The 22001-nt window shown below is 35.0% G+C and overlaps 1 protein-coding gene across 1 annotated transcript in view; it reads right to left on the bottom strand.

Moving 5' to 3' along the window:
* Positions 1-21400, bottom strand: part of ARMC3 (armadillo repeat containing 3) — a 48409-nt gene extending 27009 nt beyond the window's left edge. The window contains 9 exon segments of the mRNA XM_040593710.1: positions 4001-4106; positions 4231-4383; positions 9631-9814; positions 10622-10816; positions 12105-12280; positions 12603-12671; positions 14423-14548; positions 15960-16077; positions 21353-21400. Coding sequence (XP_040449644.1) covers positions 4001-4106; positions 4231-4383; positions 9631-9814; positions 10622-10816; positions 12105-12280; positions 12603-12671; positions 14423-14548; positions 15960-16077; positions 21353-21400 — 1175 coding nt within the window.
* Positions 21401-22001: the final 601 nt, after the last annotated feature.

Raw genomic sequence — 22001 nt, 5'->3', positions numbered from 1 at the left:
TTCTAACTAATATCATAGAATCATAGAATCGTTTAGGTTGGAAAAGACCTTGAAGATCACCAAGTCCAACAACCAATCTAACACTGCCAAGTCCACCACGAAACCGTGCTCCTAAACACCCACCACATCTACACTTCTTTTAAATACCTCCAGGGATGGTGACTCAACTGCTTCCCTGAGCAGCCTGTTCCATCACCTGACAACCCTTTCATTGAACAATTTTTTCCTAATAGCCATCTAAACCTCCCCTGGCACAACTTGAGGCCAATTCGTCTTGTCCTAACACTTGTTGTTACCGGGAGAAAAGACTGACACCCACCTCACTACAACCTCCTTTCAGGTCGTTGTAGAATGATAAGGTCCGCCCCCCCCCCCCGAGCCTCCTCTTCTCCAGGCTAAACAATCCCTGTTCCCTCAGCTGCTCCTCACAGTTGTGCTCCAGACCCTTCACGGGTTTCGTTGCCCTTCTCTGGACACGCTCCAGCACCTCAGTGTCTTTCTAACACAGTATTCGAGGTGTGGCCGCACTAGATTAGCTTATCCAAACTACATGAAAAGCCAAAATAATTTATTATACTTTAAATGGGAGTAAATTGGCAGCGGCTGAAGTAAAACGTTTCTTCTGGAGTTAGCTGTATAGCCCGGAATAATTTAATTTTCTGTCCAATAGATGGCACTGCTGTTTCTTTGGTTGTGTGTAATTTCTCAATTTGTGCATAAGGTACATTATTGAAGTGTCTACATTTCCCTGTGCTTGGACAGATCAAAAATAGACAGATTTCATAGATTCTTTAAAATGTCATTCTGCTGTCCAAATAACCGGATACCATTTTCAATAAAGCAAGTTAGTGTTCTGGATTAAAAAATGTGAAGTGGATGCAAATACCCAGCTGAACGTAATTCTCTTCTTCCCAGAAGTAGACCGCAGAAACAAGTTCCGACACATAGATCAAGGATGGACTCAGAGCTAGTAACATAACAAAGTAAGTTCTTTATCGTATGTTAGAATAAGTATATCGGATTTTAAACTGCACTATGCTTTGCAATTTTATGTTTATTTAGCCTAATTACTAACAAGTTTAAAATGAATTTATCAAATGAATTTACACATCAGCATTAAAATTCTGTCATTACTTTATGATAAAATCATGATAAAAGCATCATCTGAGAGTGTCAATCTGTAAACTAACACCGTACTTTTTTCTGTGTGCTACTGAAGCATGACACAACATCAGCTCTGCAGCAAAAACTTAAATGCTGAAATATTTTAGAAGTTATTTATAGTAATTTTTATGTGTTCTAGTAGAGATCATATTGAAAATCCATTTTGTCTCAAACCATTTGTATGGGACTCTTGTTCTCTTCTGCTCTAGATCTTTGGTTAAAATACTACAGGGGCCACAGTCATTCATTAATTTATTTATTTTTGCCAAATTGTGGTTTCTTGGGGACTTGTGTGAAATGACAAGCTGGTCTCTGTCCTGTTCATCGTGAACAGGTGTTCTAATTACAAAACCTCCACCATATTTGACACCTTTATTAGCTGTCTCAGTTGAGAAACAAAGGATTGATTGGGTAGGGGTACAGAAGTAGCCTTTCATTGCTGTGGGGAAGCACCTAAAGGTCAAGGTTAATATACATTAGTGGGGGTAGTATTGCCCATTGCCTATGCTGTTCTTGTGTTATTAATCAGTGGAAGACTTCATCCTTACATAGCTATTGTGGGAGCCTTAATTACACAATGTATTTTAACTTGCATTTCTTTCCAAGTTATATGAAAAGCAGACAACACTTCTTGACCAAATATTCCTAGAACAACGAAAAATCTCCAGAAAAAATTGCAGTCTCGTACTCTGCTTATATTCTGTCATATATACTGTACGAAATGAAAAGGCAAGGTACGCATCCTTCAGTCAATATAACACATGCAAAAATGCTCATGAAATGAAATATGGCAGAGCATCTGTATATGAATTCAACAAGACTGAATTTTTGGCTGGCTGGTAAAAAGTGAAAACATTTACAGTAAACAGTCTTCCCCTTTACTGTAGCCATTTTGTTCTTGCCACATAAGGTCTACCTGCTACTACTAGCTTTATGATTTAATATTCTCAGAGGGTTTATAAGAAGAATCTAATATATAACCAATAAAAGGGCACTACTCTCATTAGTCTCAATTGGGACCAGAATATTGTCAACATAATTACACAGCAAAGTCACATTATTATAAAAGTATATCAGCATCTTCATTATATGTACATTTATTTTCAGTGGTTTACAAGACACACACACAAAATATTCCAGAACGAAATATGATTATGGTAACTCAATCTGGAATGCATTTTCTGCAAACTATTTTTTTTCCTATTATGTGAATGTAAAATAAATACGGGCCAGACACTCAGTCAGTGAGCTGGAACTATACCAATTTGTACCAGCTGAGGGTTCAACTCTATATATTCATTTATGGATCCTAGTCACACTTGGACCCTTCTATGACTTATTAATGGTTTTGATTTAGAAATGAAGCTTTGAAGTAATTATATAGTCACATGGCATTCATCCAATATACATATTTAATGTAAATTATTGCTTCCTGATTTTCACAGAAGACTTGTGATTAGATTATCTGGTGCTTCCATATTGTACTTGGAGCTGGATTGCAAAGAGAGAGAAGTATATGTAAGCCACCTTTACAATTTCCTGACTCTGCCCAGCAAGAAACAAATACGGACTTCATTATAATGCAGAGGAACAGAGACAGCTATTTCCCTGCCTGAGGTCTCAGAGAATTGTTCTAGCAGTTGAGCTAAACAATGTCCTGACTATCTCCTTGGCAAAAGAAACTGAATGAATTGGCATAAGCTGCTATACCAACTCAAAACTCTCCAGAGATTCCCTTTTCACAATGTGAAACCTCAAAGGGCTGCGCTACGAGAAACAGCTGTAGCAGACCTGAAAGTTTGACCCCTAGACTCCAGTACTGTGCTCTTTTTATGTGTGTATGACTCCCACTGACACCAACTGAAGAGTCATGCACATGAGGAGAGCAGAATATCAGGCAAAAAAAGTCTACTACGTGAATCTGAGAACAGAGTATTATTCTCTTGTGTCAAATTATGGCTCCATCTGGTAACATTAAGTGAATACTGGTGACTATAGAGCTGAATCAATAAATTGAAACAAATAATTTATTTGGTGAGTTATTTTACTTTTTCACTTCAAAGAATGCCTGTGAATGGATTACAACTTCCTTAAGTATATTCCAGGAAACTTTTAAGGAATTTTATTTTATGGTTTGTTAGTTACATGTGATTGCTCATATACGTCAGACTGCTCTGTTTCTTTTCCCTGAACAGAACTTTTAATAGAGCTGGGGTAACAGAACTCTTCAACTGACAGTAGAATTTAGTTGATACAATTATTTTGGAACTTATAGTCAACTGGCCATCCTTTGTTAGTTATTTCGGATACTGAAATTACATTTCCTTTAGAGAATGAACTATGAGCATTCTCTATTACTTGGGAAACAGTAAAAAAAGAAAGACAATGGCAATATTCAGAATATCTGAGTGCCATCTCCCTCAAAGACTGGGTTTACATCCGTCAACAAAGTTGCATGAACCATCACATTTTAAAGGATACCTTAGTGATACTGAATTTTCAAAAAATACCCTACATTTAATGCCTTAGATTACAAGACATATTTTCTTCATATGTTCTCTTCAAAACATGATTTTTATCTCTGCTTTCATTACATCTGCTTCATACCTTTCCTTGATAAAGCAAATGATAGTACAGGTAGTGTAACTCTTGTAACACTGATGAGAACCAACCTATTCCAGATGACTCATAAGAACCAAGAAGTGCCTTACAGTCAAATTCAAATAGACCTGCCTTGCAGGATAAGGACAAGATGAGGCATTCTTTAAAAATCAAAATATTATCACTTGTGTTCAGATTAGTGTTTTAAATAATAATTTAATTATTGCAGACTCACCTTGCATTCCTAGGACTGGCTGCTGTCAAATTAGCTAATGCTGTCACTGCAGCTTCTTTTACCTCTTCATTGTCACTGCTTAGCAACTGTACTAGCTGGGGAATCCCTTTGAAAGAAACAGTTGTATACATAAACCTTTAAACAAACCATGGCAGTCTGCAAAAGTATAATATGCTCCTTATTAAAGCAAAAGCACAGATTCTCAGTTCATCCCTTCCCACCTTACTTACCCTGGAGTCCAAATGCATGTTTGCTAGCTAAATTCTCACACATGGCAGAAATTGCTTGGGAAGCAACAACTTTCACTTCATCATTATCAATTTCCAAAAGGTTTATGAGATACTTCTCAACCTCTTCCTCATTTAAGATTTTTCTATTTTCAGCTTTAAATGAAAAAGAACAATAGTATTAATCTGCGTTCATTTTCCAAATCAGTGAAAGGATGTGATTTTAATTTCATATAGTTGATTCTAACATAACACTTGCTTTTGATACCGTGAAAATGGAAACAGTTTAGTAACAGAGGCACCAGCAATTAAGAAATGTACACAAAGGACCTGACCCAAAACCAATTAGACTTCAGTGAACTCTGAATCCAACCCAAAAGGTGACTATTAAATACAGCTTTAAACATATGTAACCCAACAGAATGCACAGTTTGTTCTTTATAAGACTTAAGGCTGCAGAATGCATACAGGCTTGATGAAAACAGCTTTTCCAATTAAACAGATCATATTTACTCAGGACTTTGGTCAAAACTTTGGTTTATGCTAACGAAGTCCAAATGCATAAAATTGAAGAATGTACTAGTAAATGTACATTCAAACTTTGTGGACTACCAATTAATACACTAGAACAGACAAAAAACAGGCAAGGGGTGTTAAAAACTGAATTTTAAAATTCTGCATGCCTTGTGGTTCTTCATTAATGGACACTTTGCAAAGCATTTAGATTTTGTAGTTTAGCCTGCTGATGCAGGGCTTACTGCTGACCTATATTACAATGATTGGCAGCAGCTAAGGAAGGACATAAATATTCCCTTCCTCTACACAGGTAACAACATAGAGCATCTCAAAGTGTCTACAGACATCTAACAATTATACTAATCAACTCACTCATCTCAAAATGGATGAGATCAGAAGTGCAGGTGTTTGTTTAGAAAGAGCCCCAAGTGAAACTTTCTCAGCCAGAAGCACTGGACAGCACAGCTCTACCATTATGAGGGTCAATAAACATTTAACCATATGCACAATTTAAAGCAGACTCATTACATTCTGTAAGGTATATCTATATGGTAAAATTTTCCAATGTATCAAAGATATTCAGGAACTGAGAAGTAGTAGGACTTGAACACATTTGGAAATTCTACCAGTGTTTACTAACGTTTTGAGGGATCATTCCCTTATTTGGACTGTTTAAAAAGTTTAAAAAGGAAAGAAAAAACTTGTAAGTATTCTTTTAAACAAAACTGAATCCGTGAATCCATAGTGAGTAAAAGTAAACAAATAGAAGTCCACAAAGCCAATGAAAAGAAAGTTTGATTGAAAATCTAGTTACAGCAGGAATGACTCAGTGCACCTATGTGAGATGGCTAGCTGTTTTCCCCTCTGTAGCTCAGTTTTAAGTATTTTTAGAATCATCAGAAATATGCAACTGAAATCACAAAGCAAAAGATGCAACAAATAAAACAGAGAGGATTTTAAGTGTCTGCAGAACCTTGGCCACAACTTTGATGTGTATCAGGCCAGCTCTCAGGAGAAGGCCTTAAATGGGATTACAGACCATTTTGACAAGTCATCAAGTATGCTGCTGGCCTGTTGCTTGCCAAAGTAGTCCATAATCCCCAATAACGATCTCTAGAGGTTCTTCATGCATCAGTAATTTGGTTCTTGTACAGCAAATTACTTACTACTATACAAATTTCCTTAAAAATTATTCTTGCTTCTGAAGGCAGATTATAGGTGTTTGATTTTAAACATAATTTTTACCTCTATGAAATAATAATAATAATGTAATTCATTTGAATGAGTGAAAACAGTGATTTAAAAAATTTTAAACAGAATAAAGCATTTTTCAGTAATGTGGAAAAATAGATTTTAGATTTGAATTAACAGTAAAGAGTATGCACCTATATTTAGCTAGCTAGACAGGTGAAAATTATTAATATTTTAAGATCCAGGTGCCAATTCTATGTAAGGGATGAATATTTTCTGCAGATCACCTCTCTATGATGTTTCTTCTATTTCCTTTAGTACAGAAAAGAATGTAGAAATGAAAAGCATCCTTTGTACTTAAGCACTTCTCACGTCAGTGCCAACATCATATTTATTGTGACAAATTTCTTGACCCCTAAGTAATTTCAATACATTGATTTAACATGAAGTAAAATACTTAGGCATACCCAACTAAGTGGATCTGGAGTACCAACACTTCTGTCCAGTTTTTCATGCATTGACCCCATCATGAGCCAACCTTTGTTTTTCAATATATTTTCCTACTTCCCCTTACCCCGAATCATGATCAGACTTCTACTGATTAACTATTCAGCTCACTGTCATCACCTTATGGAATTATTTATACCAATATGAAATGAAAAAAAGTTAATATTAAATAGTACCATGACCTCTCACTGATTGTGAGTTGAGATAACCCAGATGAATACAAACCTGTATTATGAAAAAGCATATGTTAATCTGGCTACGCATGCTCCTTTTAGAAAGGATTTGCATCTAGATACATGTAAATAGTGGGAAGATTCAAACCAGAAGTTTGGCACAGTGAGGCCAGACTCAAATGAGCATGATCAACACTTTCTCCATACACACTCCATAGGATTTTGTTGCTGCTGGTGTGTCTGGCATTGTCAGGGGAAAGTCAGGCTCTACTTAATCAACCGTCCAAATAATCTACTCACAGATATTCAATAATTTATAGCATTAAATTGTATTTTGCATTTGGAAATGACAGCATTATTTGCTGGGCAAGGAGAGAATCACAGTAAATTCACCACTGCAATTCTGAACGTACAAAATAAAACCAGTGATAAATTAATACATTACATTCAAAATTATTTTGCAGAACAAAAATCTTCAGGGGCAAAGGGATAATGATTATGTATAGAAATTTGATCAATATTAATTTACTTAAAACAGAGCAGCATCCTAAAGGTGCTATTTAAAATTGAATATAGTGTTTACACCATGTAATTTATTCTGATATTGAGAATAGCTTTTAAGTGATACATCTGTATTGTCACAACAAAACCAAAAAGATACAGGAGTCCCTTTCCAAAGGGTTGAAAGGAACATAAAACAAAACTGTTTGCTATGATCACATCTATCAGGAAAAAACCAAAAGTAGATTCCATCCTTCAACCGTAATTCAAAACCAGACACTGTTGTATACTCAACTTCCAGGATTAAAAAAACAGCTGAGTACATGTTCTATCATAGCAGAACTAAGTTTTTCATTTCAGTGAAAAGCAGTATTTTTTTCCTCAAGTATGCGGGACATGTTGGTAAACTGCAACCACAATTATCAAACATGAAGAATGTGGGCTACTGTATGGCTATTGCCAATTTAATGAAAAAGTCATAAAAGAATCTGGAGCTGTGTTGTATTATATTAGATTTACATCAATGCAAGTATTATATAGTATACATTAGTGTTGCTGTTTGGATAGGCTGTTTAATAAATTTACAACCAGAATCCAAAAGACAAGAACTGAAAATATTTGTTTTCTTTTTGCACTTGGACTATTTCTTATAATGGCCTCAATGCCACTTGTCTTCCCACTGGAAGGCTGACTTTAGACCAGTAGCTCTATATATTTGAAATAAATTTAATACTTCTGGGAGCCATGTTGAGCAGCAAGTTTACTGGACTGTGTTTTTCACTGCACCAGTACAACATGTTCCCTTTTGTCTAACTGTTTGTTACCAAATTCTGCAGCTTGGAAGCAAATATTTTAAATCTTCTTTTGATCTATTTTCCCAGCTTGCTGCATCCATACCAACTGTCATAGCCTGAAGAAGAGAGCAAACCTTTATAATGAAACCACATTGACTCCATTTGTAAAGGAGTATGACAAGAAGATGCATCTTCACTGACGGTAACATCCCATGATATAAGATCATAGGCAGTACTGTAATATATTATGTGCAGTTCTTGCCACTGTGCTTTAAAAATGTTGTGTTCAGACATGCTTCTACTAACAGCTGCTAAAATATTAGGCCACAAAAACTGAAAAAGGTGTGAAAGAGGAAAAGGCGGCTATGCTTATTTGAAAATAAATATGAAAAAGGAGTAAGATGCAGTAGGAAGTAGTAGGAGTAAATATAAATCTGCTTAGCATACTACTTATAAGCCTGTCACAGGACTATAAAAATGATACTGACAGTCCTAAGTAGCATAATAAAATAACAATACAGGAAAATACACAAAGAAAAATCTGGCATAAGAAGGTCCCTTCCTATCTTTGATACTTAAACATTAATGAAAATAATTTTCAGTGGCGTGCAAAGCTTCCAATAAATCAAGATAAAAGCACACAGAAATCCACAGAATACTAGGAAAGGTAGACTCCACTCTTTTCATGTATCATTTGCAACCTAAATAATTACAAATATTCAGGACGTCAAACTAAGCTAGGTGAGAAAAGAATTGGAAAGATAGGGTGGGGAGAGAAGAAAGGAGGTCTGAAATACTGTAGAAAGGAGAGATTATTTTAGCCATGTGTTAAATTAGATAACATATTTGTAAAATACAAATAAATTAAAGGCATAATTCAACAACAAGATTATAAAAATATGAATGAAGTATTTAAGCTGTACTGTCATAGTTACTGTCATCAAAATCCCTTGACAGAATTAAAATCTTCTGTAGACAGAAGAATGTTACTTCTTATATTGCGTTTTGTTACACAGCACTACCTACTAGGCATATGTTGCAACTCAGAAGCCAATGCAAGGAAGGCATTTCAGATGTAATTTATTTAAAGAGCATCCTTGTGGGCAAAAATGATGAGCATGTTCTGTCCAATTCAGAATTCCTTCATGAATTAAAGAAAAGTGTATAAAAAAGAACTATAGGATGAATAATTATATAAATATGACAACGAAACTATTTAACTCCACTGGGAATATTAATCTGCAAGCCATCTGAAAGGCTTTTTTTCATGCCCCTGTTGAAGGAACTTGTACTTGAAACTGCCTGACATTTAGACAAGCAGTTGTATGCAAAAGGAAGTAAGCTTGCAATTAGGTCTTAACTAATAGTGATGAGAAATAGTATGTGAAGGTGGGTTTAGATGGCAGTTACCTACCTGGCATCATTAAAAGAAAGATAAAGATCATATTTTTAGAGCTCCATTTTCTATTTTGAGGACAGCATTTTGCAAGAATATATTATATTTGAAAACAAATTGAGGCAAAATCTAAACATTTTCATATACATATATAGCCTAGCATAGAACTGCTGCTCTGATTGGCAAGATTCATCACTGTACTCATTCTTGCTATTGTGTTCCTCAGCACAAGGACTACCCTCAACTGGGTAAGATGGCCTCATCCTGGATGAAAATTTACTTCATTAACAAATACATGTGCATGGATTTTTATAAAGTCACATACAGTCATAAGCTGCTTTGGTAATTGCCTTTGCTGCATTCTTCTGAATATCGGGGACAGTAGAGACTCCTATAAATGAAAGTAGCTTTTTAAGGCCTCCTGTCTGCTGAATCAGTTGCAGAGTATGCACATCTTCAAGGCAATTTCCCAACACAGCAAGAGCTTCCGCATGTAGATCACTGAATTCCTAATAAGGAAAAAACCCCAAACAAATAACCTTAAAATCATGATTAAAATATCTTTGTCTTTTAACTTTGTCAGATGATTGTCATAACTTTCATCTGGACAGTTTATTCATACTGCAAGGTACATACTTTCATACTCATATTTTTTGTATAATTTCTTTGATATACGTTAGGATGCAACACAATTTATCAAAAACAGTAAAAACCCAGAAAGTTTCTCATTTACATCAAAGTGGGTTAGGCAGGTATTCAGAAAGGACCTGTCATCTTAAAATTTCAGAAACTTCACAGATTCGTCCACGCATTATATTTCCTATGGTGACATCTGAACTCATGAAGCACTAAAATGAGACTCATAATGACATAAACAATGAAATTTCCAAGGTAGGAAATTATATTTAAGGCCATTGATATCAAAGACAATTCAGAAAAAAAATAATCTGTGTTCAAAGTAGGAACCAGCACCAGATTTCAGCATATAATAGAAAATTTTGAGAAAACATCATATAAAAAGCTATATGGTGAATTTTTCTGATATTTACAATACTTTGAGAAATGGACAGTAAATGCAAACTAGTATTACTAATAGCAATAAAGCAATAAACCAAATATAAACATTCTGGTGAATCTCTTTGCTCCCTTTCTTATTAAGTTAGGTATTCTAGCTTATCCTATTTCTATCACATTTAGCTCCAAGTAAGGAGCTCTTTCTTCTTTTATCATTCTTCCACAACACAAGTATTATTTCTCATTAGTCATACAAACATTAGCAGCAAGAACAAAAAACTTTTAAGGCAAGTAAACTGTACATTGGTTTCCAGTATCCTCAGAAGACAATCTAATCCTTTATTTTCTCCGAGCATTATCCTGGTTTCTCTGTCTTTGCTAATTACTTCTAAGGTTTTAAGGGCTAACAACTGAATAACTGGGTATTCAGATTTCAGTAGTTCCAGCAAGGGTGGAATTACATTCAGTGCACGAACTGCAGCACGGCTTTGAAAATCCTGCAGTAAAATATTCAACAAAGAATGTTAGTGATAGAGAATGTAACAGTACATCAATTTCTGACTTTGCAGAAAGAACACTAAAAATCTGATTTCAAACACAGAAAATAAGTCAATATCCCAGAGCTTCCAGTTCTGAAGATTTCTTTCTTTTCAGCTAAGAATCATATTTAATATAATCAAGCCTTAATCAACCTTAAATTCCAATTTTTTTTGCATGACCGAAGTACACACTACAGAATCTAGTCCCGTCTAAGGAAGCCTGTATACTCTTGGTTTATCCATTTTTGTATCAACATACATGTTTCTTCAAGAAAGTTTTTCAAATTTAGTTTCATCATTTTTATTTACCTTAGTGGGGGGAAAATAGATTTTGCACTCTGCTGTAGTTGCCTGGTTATATCTTCTTTTTGTTTTAGTTAAAATTTCAACTTTAAACAGTGGGTATGCAGCTTAATAAAAAGACAGTAGTAGATTATATTAAAATAGAAAAAATTAAATAAATTACAATTTGCTTTTAAATAGCTTATTGCACATGTGCAGCATGCAATTATCCTTATCAATATAAGCAAGCACCAGGTGCAGTTATCCAGATATACCCTGCAACAAAGACAGTGAGATAGTAAAAAAGGAGAAAGAGTAAAATGTGATTCTGAATAGACATGCTCTGATGCCCCAAAAGAGATAGAGTTATAAACTGAATTCATTATTGAATTGATTCGCTTAAGCCACGGAAGAGAACTGCCATACAAATGCACCATTCTTTTGCTAAGCAGCATATGGATGACATTAGTGCTGAGTGTGAAAGTAGCCAATAACAAATCTATTCCTCCCAGCATGGAAAGTAGCTGTTGACAGCATTCACCTTTCATTAAAAAGATGTTCAAAATTGTGGCTATGGACTTGCTGGCTAAAACAAGGCACAACGCAATTGTTAGTTCTTTCATTTACAGGATTATTTCAAGCTTTTGGATAGACAGGTTATAACTCTTATTACAGAGATTAACAATTTCCAACTAAGAAAACAAATTAATATTAATTAAAAAAAATCTGAATCTGATTCTGATCTCACATTGCTGTATAGCATGGATAATTGCATTAAGTTCAACAGAATCATAGCCAAATCATCTATATTCATAACTACTGTAACAGGGACTTTGGTGTCATGTTTTCAAATACATTGATAAACACTGGGGAGTAAAGGAACTAAATAATTATTAACCTTAAAGGGCTGGGGGTGGGGGGAAGTGCTTATCTGCCTCTAATTTAAAACAACAACAAACTTTACCTGCACCAGGAGATAGATACATTCAACTGAATTCTTCTTAACGTCAGGATCAGGGCTACCTAGCAGTCTGATAAGTGGTTCTAATCCACCTTGCTCAAATATTTGCACTTTAGTAGTATATTCAACAGCCATATGTGCTAGACAGAGAGTAGCAAATTCATGGATAACTACATCTTCTGTGGGGAAAAAAAAAATATTTTGATCAAATTTGATTCAGCACAGTGTATGTTCACTAACTGAGTGGTTCACAATATTATTTAAAGTCAATAAACAATAGCTGTTAATCATATCTAACATTGCCATAATCATGTTGCTCCATCTGTATGACATAAAACACTACTCGGTGAGTAACAGGGCTACTCCTATAAAAGCAATTACCTATTTAACACATAGTATGACCAATCATAAGTTGCAAGGAAGACTTTATTGTCTGATCAAATGGCAATCATAATTACTTCTGAGTGTATTTTTGCACAAGGAATGAATACTGCAAGCTACCTTCTGGTGCCAGCTGTGATATAAGTGAACTTGTGACATCCAGTTCCCTCAGTAACTTCTTGACATCATCTACAATGAAATAAACACAAATATGAAGCCTTTCATTTGGCGTTCTTGTCTGAGTAAAGAAACAGATTCTGCTCCAAGGCAAATGCCCTTATGGTTACTCCCTGAGTGACAAAACGATCTGACTGGGAATAACACATAACTGAAGTTATACCAAGATCATAATGGGCCCAGAAAACACAGAGGAGATTTTCAAGTATCAGACAATATTTTTGACATTTGATATATATGAAGTTCCTCAATACTCTATTGAAACTTCATTCAAAATATTTGCATCTAGCAGGTTCTGACTAAATATTGCACAGTTTTAGTTGTCAAAGAAGTCATATCCCAATACCTAAAATTATCTGTGGTTAAAACTATCAAACTAAAAGCAATCCTTCCATTATTTAATTTTCAAGCTGTCACTTTCTAATTTCATGGTAACACAGCCCACACTGCAAACCGAAAACATGAATTTCATAGGTCTTATTGAAATCACAGTAAAGACTTGCAGAATGGGTTTTTATTGCTGTCAATGGCAAACTAGCAAAACCACAATCACTGAATAACCAAAAAGCATCCTTTGGGACAGACTACATGTGATTTTACAGGGCAATGTTATGATCAACACATTACAGTGTTGAAACGTAAGAAAAAAAGTATGAGTTGCATTTACTTTTAAAGAAAAAAACAATTAAGATGTGAATAAAAATGGAAGATTTTCAGCCATTCAAATCCATGTTTGTGCAGCAGCGTTGGAAACCAAGGTCTGAAGGGAATGACTATGTGCTAGTGCTGAGTTGAAAGTAAGGTAAAGATCATGAGGTCCAGCACAACATGAAAAGCAGATAGCAGCTGATGAAAAGACTTAAATAGTGGTTAGGAGACCACCATGGAAAACAATTGGGTACAACATCTACCAAAGTAAGACCTTATTGATTATATTAATTAGACGTAGGTTTATAAAGCAATGTAAAAATAACAGCCACTGAAACTCAACCTTACATCATCATCTTCAGGTATGTCTACCTAGCACTCACTGCAGCTTGATCATCTGGCAATGAGCCACCCAGCATGGATGTAATACATCCATTCTCACCTTATAAAAAGGTACAAGAAAATCTGCATATACTGTGGTTTAATCATTTAATAATGGTATGGCTACAGCAGATTTACTACCTTGCGGTGAATGCAATGTCTCTGAGACATATTCAAGACTACTTGAATTTCACTAGCTCAGATACAGATAACAAAATATTTACAGCAGCACTGACCTGTGAAAGAAGATGGGCAAATATGCATGCCCATGCTTGACAGTTCAGCTTTTTCTGCCATCAATACTTGAGTTAGCTCTATAAATTTAACACATTTTCTCCCTTATCATTGTAGTTACACTAATGCCTGAAGTAACAACTGATGTTTAACCACAGCATTTTCTGTAGATGAAAAATACTACTTTATCCTCTCTTCCAACTTTTGTGAAAGAGAAGACTGTGTCATATCCACATTGGCGGGCATCTTATGTAGTCAGGCTTTCCCTGACAGACATAACCCCAGTATTAAACTATTTCACTTTGCCCTGTGAAAACAAAAATACGGGTTGGAAAAAACTTCTCTTGTAATTTTTTTTTCAAAATCAGTGGAGTTCACTCTAGTTCAATTTGTTCCTTTATTCTAGGCTGTTAATGTAAGACTTTTTCACATGGGCAACGTATTGTTTTGACGATGACACTCATACACACTGAAAAATATTTAAAAATGGAGACTCTTACGATTAGAAGCCATGATGCCAAATACCATGATGGCATTTCTGCGTACAATTGGATCTTCATGTGAGATGAGTTTATACAGACGTTCCACTGCTCCAAGACCAAGAAGTGTCACTTTGTTTTCATCACCTGAAGAGTAATTAGGTTAAAAGTTATATAAAAATGCAATAAGCTCACAGTTTTAATGTAACAAAGTAAAACAGCTACCGATCTTTTATCAGACTGTAGAATAAAAGAAAAAAGGCCTGGACAGGACCTGGGGAGATTGTGTAATCTACACTCCAAATAAACATGTGTCAAATAACATCAAGGATTAATAGTACCTAGGATTAATTCACATTTGTAAAGCAAAGGATGCTTTTGTCTGTTGGACACCCAACTAATTTGTTGGGAGACTGCAGTGGTAGAACAAAGGATAGCTTTCTATTTAGCAAAGTACATGTGAATGATATCATTAAGAACCTAATTTTATTTTCCTCTTTTCTTGCCTCCCAATTTCATCTTCCTCAAAATAACAGCTAATTCATTCTGTGGATCTCCACTACTCCTCAACTGAAGCAACTACCAGGATCATTAAGTCCCAGAGGAGATTTCTGTCACCTGAGAATGGAGCACTTTGTAGCTGAATAGGCTCTGGACATGCAAAGAACAGAAGCATTTTGTACAATTACAGCCTTCTGTTCCTGCTCACTCAAAAACCACCCCAAATCCAAGAAACAAAATCCAAAACCTACTCCTATTCTTACTTCCCACAACAGCTTTATAATTAATTTTCTAATGAACCATGCCTATTCTTTCTGGCTACAAGTGAGCAATGTGAGAAGAAATTGTGGAATGATGCTCATTCTCAGGCCAGAACAATTAAAATACAAGAACTATTTTTTATTGAAGAATGGGGTTTAATTTACTAGCAAAATTCAAGAAATAAATTAACTGCAAAGTGAAAATAACTCCTCCTGTGCCACACTGCAAAGCTACAGACTAGTCTTCTGGAAGATTGCAGGAATATCTGCATGAACAATTTAAAGTATTATTCATTTAGTAGATCCAGAAAAATTAAATATCTGTCCTTTGAAGTGTGTCACATTTTAGTGTGAACAGCAGGGCAGGAGCCAACAAGAGTTTATGGTGTACGGTTCATAGCTGTCTCCCAACAGTCCAAATTCTCTCTTCACATATTCAAGATTTGGTTGCATGCCCTCTGCCAAGCTTGCCACATCAAGCTGAACCAAAACATCTTTCAGATCTGTAATACAAAAAAAATAATCTCTTTCCCAGATGCAGGTATGTTGCTTATAACAGAACAGATCTAGGTTATATTTAAACCAAGCTGTTAGAGAGAGAGTGTAAAATCCCACAACAAAATTATCAGTTTCCTTCATGCAAACTACAGGAGTTCTTTACAACTGCAAATACAGGTTTGATAGATATTTCAGAAAACCCCCAAAACCTTTGAGATTAAATGAAGATTTCACTGCTAGGAAATTAAAAATTTGTGAACTACTTCAAAATCTAAGCAGTTCATTGCAAAAAGACTAACCTTTTGATGCAAATTTATACAGAGCATCACATGCTTTGGCCAAAACTTCATTCTCAGGAGAACTAAGCATCAGCACAACTGTTGCTGCTGTTTTGCTTTCAATCAATAAAGGATCAAACTACAAACAAACAAAAAAGAAGGAATAGTTTGATTTATACTGAGTCTTCCTGTGTGCTGCAGTAGACTCCCACATTTCATTAAAAAAATAATCTAGTTTGAGATCTACACTGAATCAGAAATACTAACATAAGTTGCTATTTACTTGGAGATACTAAGTTTTTAATAACAATTTGAGACATTGTTGAAAAATAAGAAAGAATAATTGACTTCCAAATGTAATCATGATTTCATCTCATATGAAGATTTTGGGAAAACTTTAATGCTTCCCTGTACATCTAGGAAGTCTTCAAGGCAACAAACGATATAATTTTGTTACACATGGAAGAGCATCCTGCAGCTTCAGAACCAAACATGATAAGTTTCCCTTAAGCAGCTGTGCACAGTCTATGAACTTAGGTGTTGCCCAAAGAAGAGGATTTGGTTACTCTGTGGCATTAACACTTTGTGGTTGCTTAAAAAAATTATAAAAAGACCCTTCCTGTGCCTTCATCCACTCAGGTCACTAGCTCACCATGATCTTCTACTAGCTGAAGTATCCAGTTAGAAATTATACAAACTGTTCGTTTCCATTTCTGACCTTTCTCACAGAGAAGGAAATTTTCCAAAAAATCTGGCAGTTTTCACCCTCTTAATAGACTTTTAGGGCTAACACCACTTAAGCAAGGGAATCTTCTAAAAAAGCCTTTCATTCTTTAACAAAACTCAAGGATTTCTGAAAATTCTATCCATTAAAAAGTTTTAAGCTTATTTGGATTTTAAATAATTTTTTAATATGGAAAAACTGTCTTCTGTCCTCACACTTTAGGTCTATAGAGTATCTGTGTTATACACAGAAACTACTAGATACTGGAGTCATGCAGTCTCTCAATATCAATGTATTTATCTTTAAAATACAACAGATTAATAATTTAAGATAGCAGTACAAATTATTTTAAAATATTATTACAATGTATATTTATACTGTATATATTTTAAAATGTCATTATTTGTTTTACTTCAGTTAAAAACCTGCTAATAGCTACATCAGAGACACATGTTGCTGAACAATAAGGGCATGAAGATACATACAAGTGTCAGCTGTCGAGCAAGGAAATTACTTGGAGCAAATCTTCAAAAAATTATGAGTGTGCCAGAAGGAAAATGAACAAAAAGGAGGCTTTTTTCCTTCCTCCTTCTCTGACTTCTTCAAAAATAAGGCAAAATATGATCTAGTACCCAGACTTCTAGATTAATTTTTTGGTAGGTTTTTAAATCTAAGTAATTCCATCATCTTCCACGAGGCATATCACACAATTTAACAGTCTGCAAGATCAAGATCTAAGTTTCACTAACAGTTAAGAGGCTGGCTGGCTAATGTGCTTAACTGGTCTCCCTAGCTTCAAGCAGGTCTGAAAACTTGAAGACACTGTCCAACTTCATGTTTGCTGTGACAAGTTGGAGGTGTGGGACAAGCCATGGAAACAAGCTCCTTTTTAAAGACATTATAATCAGGTTACTGTACCATAAGTCATTTTGCTTAACAATGACTCAGCAACAAGAATTAAATCAAATAGTGGCACAGTGGTCCAAATTACATCTTAATGATGGGCCTAAAATGATGGAATTCTTTATGGGAATTTAATTTTTGGATTGTAAGGAGGCAAAAAATTCATTCATTCTACCCATATGAGAAGCATATAAAGAATTGTCCCTTTAGCCACCTTCATACTTCTCTACTTCTGTAGATTTGTGTCCTTGCACGGACAGAACATGATCCTCCAGGAAAGTGCTACAATTTAAGCACAGACATTATCTCCTGAGTCTGGCCAAACACTTGGTGATGGGATAACACCATAATTTTTAGTGAAAGCTGTTCATCCTCCAGAGATAAACAAACACAAAGATTGATCTCAGATAAAGCGTAATAAGAAATGAAATATGAAATAAGAGTTTTAAAATCTCAGTTATTTATTTACATTGACCTAATACCAAAGACACTATTACATTGCTCCATTTTTGTTGTGTCTCATGTTCACAAGTAATCATATAAACTACAATTCAGCGATAATTCCTAGGATTTAATGATGGGTTGGCAAATGAGCAGAGTGAAATTGGTCTAATCTCTACCCTTTTGTATAGACATTACATTCACTACTACTGTCTGAAATATTCAATAGGCACTTTCCTATTAGAAGTAGCTTTGTGTTGAAAGCACTGTAAGAAGAGTCACTGAAATCAATGTTTAAAATAATGTTTAACAAGTCAGAGGCCTGAAAAAGTCAGTGATTTGCTGGGAAGTAACACTGTTCATCAAAACTATCAAAACCATCACAGAACTGGATATGACTTTTGCTTATCACAATGCCAGCATAGCTAGAGTCCCCCCTCTTTTTTTTTTTTTTTTTCCAAAAAATCAAGACTTGTGCCTAAATCTTCATACATCATTGCAGACTCTTCCCTTAATGGCACATACAGGACAGGTTACATGCTAGAATAATACCTCTGAAGTTACAAACAACCTTGAATTAAACACAGAAATTTAACTGGTTTATAAGCAACAACATTTCCAACATTTGGTCTGTATTAAGAAAAAGCCAAGTTAAATGAAAGAGAAAGCTACAATTCATAAATTTCTGTATGTCTTTGTTCATTATTTTTGTGTACCTTTGACTTCAAAGCCATTAGAAACTGTAGAGTATTTGGGGTTTTGTTTTTGGTTTACATCAATTTATCCTGAAATTGAAGACAATATGAAATACGTTTCCAGTCAGACCAAAGACCCATCTAGCCCAGCATTCGCTCTCTTGCAAAGGCCAGTAACAGGTGTGGGCAAGCAGACTATTAGAATTTGCTTATATTTCCTCCCAGACTGAAGCACTCTGCAACCTTGAGTCAGTGATTTTATCTCTGTGTTCAAAAGGTCCAAGAAAAATTTCCTTCCAGTTAATTTGGTAAGTAATCTTTGAAGCCAGTAAATTTTTTAGCCATCGTTAATATTCTGAGGCACCAGTATCACAATTTAATGGTCATATAAAGAGTTGTGCCTTTTCTTTGTTTTACAACCTGGTAATTTTGTCCTCCACAGTTTGTTCACCATAAGAAACAGCAAAATAAATTACACCCATTTGCCTTCTCTTTGTATTCATCATTTTATAAGTTTCTATGATATTCCTCTTCACAGACATTTCCTTTTGGGGATGAAGAAACCTATTCCCTTTGATCTTTCCTAATATAGAAGACACTGTGTTTATTCTTGTTGTCTTTCTTAGTACTTTTCAACTGTACCTTTTTTTGAGATGGAAACACCAGAACTGTTAATGGTATTCATCATGTGCATGTATAATGCATTTGATAGTGACATGGTGTTTTGCCTTTTATTCCTGGAATTTGAAATATATTTATTCCTTTTTGCCTACTTAGTAACAGGCTGCCATTTTCATGAAAGAATCCACATTAATTCTGATAGACTGGATGACACAGGTTGCAGAACACCCCATGACATTCCACTTAAAACCTGTCTCCATTATGACACCTGAACAGTAATTTGTTTTCTCACCTTTGCTTTCTATTTTATAAACATTATCGCCAGGAGAGGAGTGCCTTTTTACCTCTTAGTGTTTACGTGACTGAAGAGCCTGGTCTAAAAACTTTTGAAAAAGCTAAATAACTGTGTCAGCCCAATCACCATTATGCACGTGCTCACTGACTCCTCTAAAGGATTCAAACAGATTTTAGAGATTGAACTTTCCTTTACACAAGCAGTATTGAGTCTCCCCATAACTATCATATTTATCCATGCAGTTTTTTTCAGAAACTATTTCTACCACTTAGCACAGCACAGAAGACAAACTTTCTGTCATTATGGATGTATTTCTTTTTGAAAATGAAATTTTCTACCCTCCATTTCCCTAGTACTAAAGGGTACATATTAAATACCGCAAGTAACTGTATGCCTTGCGTCTACTGTCATGCCTTTTAAATTGTTTTTCTTATACTGCAAAGATATTTAAGTTTTAATTATTCAGGCCTGTTTTAATTACTCCTATCCACATAGATCTTTGTGTCTCCTCCTGATTTTCTAGGTTATCCCATATAGAAATGGCTTTAGATCAATTTATCCTCTCTTACCCTCTCACACTGAAGTTTTATGTCAAGTCGCCTTTCATAAGCATTTATTATTGACTGGCACTTATGAATTACATTTGTAATATTCATGTTTCCACAGAAGAGTTGGGCAAAACCTGATATCAATTGCTATGCCTCAGTGACATCATGGCTATTGGATGTTACTATCTTAGTCAAAATTATTTATGCTTATTTAATATTGAAATTGTGAGGTAGTTTTTGCTGATCAATTTTTCTGTGACCTTTGAAAAAGCTCTTGCAGCACTATCACTCTTTACAGACAAACCCACTGCTTTTCTAAAACAGTGTACTGAACTGGATTTAGTTTCATGCTCCTCTGTGGGACTCATTGAGGTCCTGATTTTCATTAATTTAGTTATTATCTGACACAGAATTTATATTATACCCTTTTCAATGTTTCTGTCTTACTTCCTCTACTTCTTTCTGAATAAACCAATTCAACTTTAAAAATACCTATATTTTGAACTTTTATCTTCTGGGGAGTCTCCTTGTACCTTTTGAATTTATTTACGCTCTTGAAAAGTGTGCTAGTGTCAGACCCTTAATCTCCATCTTTTGAAAAAAAAGTCACATTACTACCATTATTTCACATTTAGCTTCAGTTCTTGTACTTGTCACTGTAGCACTTCCAATGACAGCAGCAGTTCAGGTTTTTCTGGTAACAACTGTATCTCTTTGCATAAGATCCAGAAGATGTAGTATTGTCATTCAAAATACCTGTAAAATTTTGTATTCAGTAAAAACCTCTGCAGATCCATCTAGGATCTTAATGCTTCCATCCTTAAAGAAAGGGAATGTCTACACAGTTGAAAAGACAGGCAAATTTCAGGTCACTCTTCTCCTTTCTCTTTTGATTTTTACAAATGGAAAGCTAATACTGTTCTTCAAATAAAAAGAGGCCTGGATTGTTTCATACATTACTACTTGCAAAGCCTGCCAAAGACAACAACCTCCACAAAGAACTATACATGCCCAGTTACTCTGGTTTGTATGCTGTCCAAGAAAAGCAGAAACAGAATCATCTTTAAAATACATTTTTAGAATAACATGGGTAAGCTGGGAGAGTAAGAAACTATGTAAGGATGGCAGAGCTTTGGCTATAATTGTGTAATGTTTATTTTATAGCACATAGCAGTTTATAAACTTACCACATCCTTGGGTGGAGGCTCTACTTCCTTCTTTACTTTTTTACCCATTCTAAAAACAAAAAACAAAAAATAAAAGCAGACAAACTCACTCCTGTTTTATAGGAATCATTTTACCAGGGATTTAGGAAAGCTTGCAAGACAGACCTTCTCATTCATTTGACCCACCTGATCCGTTTGAAGATCTCTTTGACATACTAATTTCTATGCAGAAAGTTGTCCCTTATAAACAAAACAAACTTTCTAACACTTGAACACAATTGGTAAAATACAGCTGTTAACAAAACACATAACTAAAAAGAAAGATCTGAGATGTGACAGGCTCAAGCTGTAATGTGGTACAAATACACAACTCTTGCTTTAATTTGGTTTTATCTGCATCTATAAATCATGTATGAACTTGAAAGTCCTATTAGCATATTTCTCTCTGTCTATACCTTCTATGTTGGCAAACATTCTACACAACTGCAGAATGTACAAATAAGGTCTGCCTTCAAAATGCAGTTCAAATTTCAATTTGAATTCTCTGTTCATATTTCAGAGAAGACAAAAATCAGGTCTGTAGGTATTAAGCAGTTCTGCACAGCACAAATTTCACTGGTTTAAAAAAGTTATATCTATTTACACAAAGTACAACTTACACCTTCTGCTT

Source organism: Falco naumanni, chromosome 4 (genome assembly GCF_017639655.2).
Source record: "Falco naumanni isolate bFalNau1 chromosome 4, bFalNau1.pat, whole genome shotgun sequence".
Taxonomy (NCBI): Eukaryota; Metazoa; Chordata; class Aves; order Falconiformes; family Falconidae; genus Falco; species Falco naumanni.
The sequence above is the reverse complement of the archived record's forward strand: the minus strand, read 5'-3'. Positions and strand labels throughout refer to the sequence as shown.